General features: G+C 32.3%; 1 protein-coding gene across 1 annotated transcript; it reads right to left on the bottom strand.

Annotated features, from left to right (window-relative positions):
• Positions 1-3,981: 3,981 nt before the first annotated feature.
• Positions 3,982-7,658, bottom strand: LOC127080635 (UDP-xylose transporter 3). Its single transcript, XM_051020949.1, has 8 exons — positions 7,323-7,658; positions 7,094-7,242; positions 6,163-6,347; positions 6,011-6,078; positions 5,536-5,668; positions 4,853-5,014; positions 4,491-4,763; positions 3,982-4,391 (listed from the first exon to the last, which is right to left on the bottom strand). Exons 2-8 carry the CDS (start codon positions 7,212-7,214, stop codon positions 4,284-4,286), a joined length of 1,050 nt encoding a protein of 349 aa, XP_050876906.1. The 5' UTR covers positions 7,215-7,242; positions 7,323-7,658; the 3' UTR covers positions 3,982-4,283.
• Between the last annotated feature and the right edge of the window lie 1,905 nt (positions 7,659-9,563).

The raw sequence follows: 9,563 nt of genomic DNA, 5'->3' as shown, positions 1-9,563 counted from the left end.
AATCTAGCTTTATACCTCTGATATTTAGAGTTACTTTCATGTTTCACTCTATAGATCCACCTATTTTCCAAAACCCTTTAGTCTTTTGGCAAATGCACAGAATTGTAAGTGTGATTATCATGCAAAGATTTCATCTCGTCTTGCATTACATCCAATAACTTTTGATTTTCTTCACTTTCCATGATCTCTCCAAACAATTTAGGTTCCCCTTCACCAGTCAAAGTCACATAGTCATTAGACTCATACCATGTAGAATGTTTTGTCTACCTATTAGACCTTATAAGTTGGGATTGGGATGATTCAGAAGCATCACTAGGATTTTCATCCTCTACATCTCATGTTTCTGACTATATTGTCACATGCTGGAATATTTTATTCATCTCTAAATTGTTGATCATCAACATAATCATGTGTTTCACCATTCTAAACATTGCCATCAATAGTATCCAAATTAGGATTAGGTAATCAAACTTGATCAACATCAAACACGATGTTATCTTTCTCAAGCGTAGTACTTTTCTTCACCTTATTAAGGTCTTCAATAATATGGTTTTCCATGAACACTATGTCACGACTCCTAATAAGCTTTACTCATAGGATCATACAACCTGTAACCAAATTCATCTTTGCAATAACTAATGAAGATACACTGCTTTGACTTTGCATCCAACTTGGATCTTTCATCCTTTGGAACATGCATAAATGTCTTACAACCAAAAACCCTCAAATGATTATAATTGGAATTCTTTCCAAATCAAATCTTATCTGGAACCTCATTATTCAAAGCCACGCAAGATATCATAACATAATATGAATTGAAAATATTAAAAATAATATCAATAACAACTTAGACATATGTTAATGATTTAAAAAAAAGTTTGTTAAATTGAAAATATTAAATCAAATCAAAAGTATTTAAAAATGATAATATTTGTTCCTACATAACAAAAGGCCTAAAAACAAAATGCCTATGTTATAAGGCCCCATAAGATATTTGGGTGATCTAAGTCCAATACATTAAGGGTTATTTAAGCTTCGCACTAGCTATTTCGTCCCAGAAGGTGATCGATCCATAAAGGTGATCAATCCACATAGCAGGTCAACCAAGAAAGTGTATATAACATAGAAAGTGCTCAACCTAGAAAGTGTACTCACCTTAGAAAGTGTTCGGCCTAGAAAGTGTGAACGGTCCAGAAGGTGTTAGGTCTAAAAAGTGTGTCCACCCCAAAAAGTATACTAAACCTAGAAGGTGTTTGGCCCAGAAAAGTGTTCAACCCAAAAGGTAGGTCGACCTAGAAAATATGTGCATAAGGTGCTCGACCCAAAAAGTGTACTCAACCTAAAAGGTGTTCGCCCTAGAAAGTGTGACCTATCCAGAAGGTGATAGGTCAAGAAAGTGTGTCCAATCCATAGTGTACCAAACTTATAAGGTGCTTGGCCCAGAAAGGTGTTCAGCCTTGAAGGTAGGTCGTCCTAGAAAGTGTGTTGAGCTTAGAAGATGCTTGACCCAGAAAGTGTGATCGCCCAGAAGATGCTCAACCTAGAAAGTGTGACCGACCTAAAAGATGATAGGTTCATAAAGTGTGTCCAGTCCAAAAAGTGTACTCATCCCGAAAGATAGGTCAACCTAATAAAGACTTATTAAGATCACTGTAGAGCGTTCGGTAACATAGACTTGTTAAATCTCTAACAACTATAACAAATAGAACGTTCTATGTTTTTTAGAACCCTAAAACCTCACCATAAAAACCTCACAAGGACTTCAAATTTAGGTACACACTTCTTAAACTTAAAAATGTCGCCTACCTCTGATAGTTACCAACTTGAACGTCAAAGTGTTTGCAAGTACCATCTCTCTTTGATATCAAAACATTAATCATACCAAAATTCACCACGAGATTTCGATCAATATCTGTATAAAGCTACCATTTGAAGTATGATGAAAGAAAAAAACATGAATAGAAAAAAGTTAATATAATATGAAATATGTCTCAAGAATTTGAGTTAGATTGTAAATACCATTCTATGTGTTTTTTATTATATGTTATTTAAAAAATAATTACTACATTTCTCTTTTTCAATTTTTCATACAACATAATTAATTGTGTGAATAATACCATAATAGTTATTTGAGTTCTATAGACCTATTTGAATTTTATATTAATCTTGATTATTAGGTCCGTTTGTTTTGACTTTTTTTTAAATGATTTTTATAGTGTTACATATTTTATTATAAAAAAAAATTATAAATAAATTTTTCATAAAAGTTTCAAATACAGATTTGATTTGAATAATTATTTTTAAATGTTATTTTAGATATTTTATCACTTTATCGGGAAAAAAAATTGGATATCGAAATTTCAAAAAAATACTTAATTTTGAAGTATTTCAAATAACTTTTCATAAAAAAAATTATGAAATATAACTTTAAAAAAACGATTTTGACTATGTTTTGATCTTCAAGAATATATGTTTATGTTATAGAATGTCAAAATTAGTCTTTTAATTTATAAAAAAAAATTTAGAAAAACTTGTAATATTTTAAAAAATATTTTTGTAGAATCTATTTTCAAAAATAAAAAATATTTTTTAAAGCTAAAATAATCTGACCCTAAATACCGCAAAAAAAACTTTTAAAATCATATTTAAAATTTTGACAATTTCTTAAAGCATCTTAGAACTTTCTACTGCACCACGTGAATTTCCACAAACGCCCTCCATTTTCGGAGATGCATCTTTGGATGCACCTTTTGCACACTCAAGTAAGACCATTCTAAGAGGCGCTCTATAAATTTAACCGATGACATATGTTTCGATTCGTTTTAATTTCTTATTTAACCGGACAAATAATTGTATGTAATTGTGTCTCAATATAAATGAAGTGTTATATATTCACTTTTTGTTCATATTTTGTCTTTATGCATTTTTTATCTTCCCCGTGACAACATTTGTGTTTTTGTCAATAAAAAATAGATTATGTTTTAGTGTTCTAATTTGAAACTGGTTCATGACAAGTTCCGGAGATGCATCTCTAGAATAAGATAATAGAGTGTGGTTCCTAAGATATATCTCCAAAATTAATATGTCAGTTAATAAGTGGTCCATATTGATCTTTGCCTTCTATAAATTTAGATGCTCTTATGTTATATTTCACACAAATTGAAAAAACCTCAAATGTCACAAATAAACATCTAATGGTATGTCGCAAATGTTTCCTTCTACGGCTCTACACCGGGCGCACATTTAAGCTCACCGATTTCACCTCACTTGAAGATATCAAAGATGGAATCCACCATCTCCTACCTTACGGAGACAAACAAAGGATTGTGAAGCTCAAGTACCGTTCATCGTCCATTGACAACGGAGAGGAGATTGAGTTCAGGAAATTTAAACTCAAGATGCAAGCGGATGTTAGGGTTATGTGGAATATGGAATATGTATTTCCGTTTTGAAACAAAAATTTCGTTCTAGTTGAAAGCGACGCTACAAAGATCGATAAAAAATATTCTAAAGATGTGCAAGCGTCCACCGAGATATTGAAATGTAATATTGTAATTTATGTTGAAATCATCATTGCAATGTTTATTTTATATTATGAATGTCAATTTTATTTTGAAAAATTACTTTTCTGTTGATGTAACTACATAATCATTCCAGAGATGCATCTCCAAACAAAAGTAAATAAAAAAAACATAATTCGGAATGGTCTTTGTTAAGTGTGTCTTGGAGTGTATCTGAATATGCATTTTCGTAATAAAAAACTTTTATTGAAATTCACAGTGCATTATGGTGGTTTAAGAAATTCTCTTTTTTATTTATGTTTTATATGCTATCCGAAAATACAGTTCCAAACATGTGTGAACATTTTTAAAATGTGAGGGTTTGAAAAGTACTCCCCCACACCATTTTTTTGGTCAAGGGAACTAGTTAGGATCACAATCAAGACATGATATAGCTGAAACAAAAAGAAGCTAAAAAACGAGAGGGAAAAACGTTTGGATATATGTATATATAAAATTATGAATGTAACATGATGTGAAAATATCACCAAGAAATGTCTGCTACTAGTACGAGCCATATTTGTGGCCAAGAGAATTGTGACATGATCATGTAATTGTTCCTCTCCCTAATATCGATAGTTGGCAAACGATTCACAGTACACTAGACTAAGAAATAAGACGGTTTTGGCAGCATTTCCTAATTCCATATGGTTTACAGGTTTTAACCCTCTATAGAAACTATAACTGTTTCTCCACAATGATTTAACAGAGGTCATAAACATCTTAGTCTTTGTCTTTGCTCCATACAGGGGACATATGTCCAACACTGTCAGTCACAGCGCTGCTTCCTTTTTCCAAATTAATTAGAGGATCAGATTCACCTTCCCTTGCCTGCAAAGATTTAGTGAAAACAGTGTCACAAATGTTGTTTTAGTAAATGATAATGCGAAAGTGCAAAGACCCAAGTAAAGTCAGTCGAGTAAAACCAACCTGGGATGCTAGTGCGGCAGCTTCAACGGCTTTTTGCTGATTCTCAAGAGTACAATAGTAAGAATATAGAATCATCCCAACCATGGCCAACAGAATACCCATGATGTTTCTCCAGCTGAATGGATCGTGGAGCAAAGTATAACCAAATGCCAATACAAGGCATGTCTTTAGGTGTCCAAGAACCTGATAGGTGACTGGAGATGTCTTTCCAATTACAAGAAATGTGCTAAAATTGACAGAAATTGAGATGAGGCATGAAAGAACTATGAAAACCTGCAAAGCAGAAAGAAGAAAAAAAACAATGAAAAGCGAGCCTATGTGGAGGAGAAAAAGGAAGCTAAGGAATACTTTTCAACTCTTACCGTCACTTGCGTTGTGTACTTGAAAGCAAATACATTTTGACTGGTCAAAAGTTTATCCAGATAGGGACCAGAGATTAACAGGGTTGTTGCTTGGTATGGACATGATTGATACAGAAGCTGGGTGGAAGAAACCTTATACTTCTTCTGGATAGTGTTTGTCATCTGAAAGCAGCTAATTAAGGACAATACACTCAAAGAAAAAGAGCCGATTAACCATACAAACTTATCAGTCAACCATTTTTTGTAAACATTTCAAGTACAATATGGAGATATTTCAAGTACAATATGGAGATATGTGTCTCCTAATTGTGTTCAAATGACATAAATGATAGTCTCTAGATTAAAAAAAACGGCACTTGATCAAAGACAAGCAGAGTGAGCACAAGAGAGCTTGCAAGTTAAAAAGAGAGGCAAGGGATGTTCTGCATGTTAACCCTTTGAGCACTTCATGTACACCTTAGAACAGGTTATCGTCTCTCAAGTGCCCAAAGGCGTTTCTTTCACTATATAGTTAGCAGATCATATCGTCAAAAAACATCTTACTGGGGAAGAAATAGTGCACAGAGAAGCATGTTCAAAACTTTGACTCCGGTGATATATATTTCTATTCAATCTATCACAAAATTTATCTCAGTGTTGGTACTAAACATAGGTGAAGTGAAACTAAGTATTTTCAAGGATACAATCTGAGCAACACATGTTGTAATCACGGCCAGAAGAGATAAGAAAGATCCCAGAGCGTTCAACTGCAAATCTGTGACTGTTGCGACCCCGACACCCATAAGGAGGATAGATAGGGAAAATTGAATTCTTTTACTGCAATGACAATGAAAAGAGAACAATTAATCTAGTTTACAATTTAAAAATTAATGGAAAAACTGTTAAAGAAAGCAACGTTAGGGCATTAAAAATGAGCACGGGTGCATGACTACTGGATACCATAATATTTCAGGTCAAAACAATGAACCAGGGAGGGCATGGAAAATTCGAGAACAAGAAAAGAAAACGGACAAATTAGGTAGGTTAATAAACAATTATTGACTGATACATACTTAACCATTAAGATATTTAAGTATGTAGCGACACCATTAAGATATTTAAGTATATAACGACAAACAGTCTTAAAAAGCTTAGTATGGACAGGAAGTTAAATAGAACCTGAATTTCTTCCCGAGAAATAGGGTCTCCAAGAGTACAGTACAAGGAATGATTGCAAGCTTAGTCATCTGAATACAAATATCAAAGACATTCAAAGTCAAGAACAATCAAATCAACATGTGAGACAAACAGAATCAAAACCAAAACCATACTTGATAGAAGCCGACAGAATTGAAGCCCAAGCTCAAATTCAAAAGTCCAATTGAGATTCCATTTAAAATCCCAAATCCAACAACAGCTTTCTGCTCAAAAGCTTTGTGCTCAAAGAATCTCATTTTAAGTGCCAAGTGAAGAGAACAAAATGTGACAAGTAGATGCCAGCTTGTCAAAGTTGTAGCTGCAATAAAAAGACAATTTCAGCTTGTAGTCTCAAACAATTCACTGAACATAAAAGTGAAAGCTCAAATTTTCAATAGTGGTATTCTTTATGAGGCAACTTATACAATATTCCAATTACTCAGTTGCAGTGTCAACTTCAGGAAGAATGACATAATCCTAGATTCCGTAACGGTTTACAAATACAACAATAATCTATACTTCCAAAGTGCCAATATTTAATTTCGAAAAAGAAAGGACACCAACAAATTGATTAATCAAGCCACGTTCCCACGAAGCGTATCAAGAAAACTACATTCCAATTCCAAACATAAAGCCAAAAGATAGATTCTAAAATTCGACAAACCCGACTAAAAGTTCTACTCTTACTACATGCATAATAGGTTAAGTTGGTGGAAAACGACTGCCGAGCAAAACCGAAAATGAAGTACATTTCAATTTCAATTTCCACTTTCTCATATTTCTACTAATCCAAGCAGGTAAAACATAACTTTCAATCCAAATTTTCCACAAACACACCCTAAGATGAAGTAGCATCATCACTGAATAATTCTAACAACAAAAGATGCAAAAGCTGAAGTACAAAATTCAAAAAAAAAAAAAAATCCAATTCCAACAACAAATCATACAAAACAAAGCTCAATTGATACTATCAGAACACAAACGAAACAACATAAACATAAAATCAGTAAAAAAAAAAAATACAAAGTGAAAAGAAATTGCAACAACGAAAAGTGGAAAAGTTACCAAAAATAAAATGCAATGAACTCATGAGCGCTTTATTGCAAATAACAATGGAGACAGAAGAAACCACAGAGAGAGTCAAAGCGCCAACAGTCCCCAGCTGAAAACGCTCACCTTCACCCATCTTCGTCTCTGCTCAAAACCCTAACCAACTACAACAGAAAGCAAACAGAAAAAGAATCAAACAAGATACGAATTAGAGCGGAAAACCCAAGGAAAAAGAGAAATTTACCGAGAAATGAGTGAAAAGGGGTTTTGTGATTTAGATCGAATCAAGAGTTGTAAAGTAAGCAAGTGGAGGAATTATAATGATTGGGGTTTTGGAATGTTCCTATGAATTTGTGATGCATTGAAGAAGAGAGAAAAAGAAGAGAAGAGATTTGTGAATTACTAGCACTACAACTACAACACTTCACACACTGCAGTTTTTATTTTATTTTCAGTATACGCGCTTTGTACATGAATCGGTGATGTACGAAATTATATAATTTTGGTAATTAAAAAGATCAATTTTTATTTTAGGATATTTAAATGTATTAAAATTACGAACGTGTTATTATTAATTGATGGATGAAAAAAACTCCATTCGAAAATTAAATAGTTGTAGTAGTTGTTTATTGTATTGAAAAGGGAGAAGGGTTTGGTTGGTAATCCGGCATAATTAATGACTTCCGTTACATCAGCCGTCGACACGGGTCCAGCCCATGTTCAAATGCTTTTTGCCATTTTAACTTTTCATACTCTTTCTCATACTTTTCTTATTTAAATTTATCTAACTTCAATAAATTTGTGAGATTATTATCTTTAACTTATTATAAGTTTATTTTTTAAATTATATTTTTTGATTTTTTATCCATATCAAAAAAGTTAATCATTATCATTATTTTTCAAAAAATAATATTTCTTTTACTTATAATATCCTTAATTATTTATTATATTTATTTTATTTTGTCTCTCTATGTAATAATTAATTAGGGATAATTTTGATAAAAATACAATTAATATTACTTTGAACTTTTTGCAAATGACAATTAAACAGAAACAATTTATTTTTAAAAATGAGACACTTAAAAAGGAACGGAGGAAATATTTATTTATTTTAATTTATTTAAAATTAATGTAACTATTTTTAAATATATTATTAGATATCGGTTGATATATATATATATTATATATATTATATTATATATAATATATATAATATATATTATATATATATATATATATGAATGGATTAAATAATATATCTGAAATAAATGATTAAGTAATGTATTAATATTATAATTAGATATTTTTATTTTTAAAATTTTATTTATTTAATAATTTTTTTTACGTATATTTAAGGGGGAAATTTTGCCCATTTAACTAATAATTTTTATAACAACGTGTAAAAGAAACATTTATTATAATGAGTGGACCATTATGTTTCTCTTTAAACATTTCTCTTTTATAGATTTTGTGTTAGGGGTTGTGGAGCGTCGTAAATATTGCAGTTCACCCTTTTATTATTATCTAATTTGGTTCATTCACTTCCAGTCATGTCAGGAATACGAGAGGTTTTAGCTTAGGTTAGGTAAGCTAGATCACAAGTGCAACATGTGGGCAAAGTCGACATGCTCTGAGATAGTCTCAGAAGTGAGTCATGCACCACCTTGCTATATGAAGTGAGATCACATTGTTCATAGTCGAGAAAATATCCCCATGACTCATCATTTCTCATTAGGTAATGAAAGGATATATTTATCAACCTTTAGTATCAGGCTAAGCATGTGATTCTTTATAAATCAACTATGTATGACTTTTTGTTTTTCATATCAAATACATGGTCTATACTGTTGTAAGCACGACAAATATAGTTGATATCCACTATGGGACCTCGATAAAACAGTTTTGGATTGCACATGTTCAAACGTTTTGCTGACGTAGCCTTTGTTTCATAATGGTTGTCGCATATGTTGCATCATGTTTTGGCGACCAAGAAGCCCTAGCAGAGATGCAAGCCGCTATGGATCTCCTAAACCAAAATCTACAAGTCACGATCTAGATCATCCAACAACTAGAGCATAAAAAGAAACATGAAGATGTACTATATGATATAATGGAGGTTAAATACCCTCCAACTCTCTCTACTAAAATCATAGAAGCCTTTGTCCAAAATACTTTCAAACCATTCTCTTTGGTGACATTTGGTGGGAAGAGTGACCCTCAAGAACATGGCATTGCCTTATTCACACAGATGACCATCATAGGTGCATCATGATCACTCAAATGCAAGATCCTTTAGGAACCTGGAGGATGCAACCATATGTTGGTATATAAATCTTCTCAAAGGAACGAACATATGAGATGGAAAAATAGTTTGACAAATCCCACATACTTAATTACTTCTGTTACATCAGAAGCTAACACTAAGGGTAGCAAACATATCCACCCCATAAAAAATTGGATGGGGAAAAGGACATAATTGAGGGTG

The sequence above is a fragment of the Lathyrus oleraceus genome, chromosome 5 (genome assembly GCF_024323335.1).
Source record: "Lathyrus oleraceus cultivar Zhongwan6 chromosome 5, CAAS_Psat_ZW6_1.0, whole genome shotgun sequence".
Lineage (NCBI taxonomy): Eukaryota > Viridiplantae > Streptophyta > Magnoliopsida > Fabales > Fabaceae > Lathyrus > Lathyrus oleraceus.
Note: the sequence above shows the minus strand (reverse complement) of the source record. Positions and strands in the feature narration are given on the sequence as shown.

Bases quoted from the DNA above. Each gene is read 5' to 3' on its own strand.
- LOC127080635 (XM_051020949.1), bottom strand. From the start codon at position 7,214: ATGGGTGAAGGTGAGCGTTTTCAGCTGGGGACTGTTGGCGCTTTGACT. The intron at 6,079-6,162 runs GTATGGTTTTGG...ATTTGTATTCAG, and splicing joins ATTCTGTCGGCTTCTATCAA to ATGACTAAGCTTGCAATCAT. The intron at 4,764-4,852 runs GTAAGAGTTGAA...TCTGCTTTGCAG, and splicing joins AGTACACAACGCAAGTGACG to GTTTTCATAGTTCTTTCATG.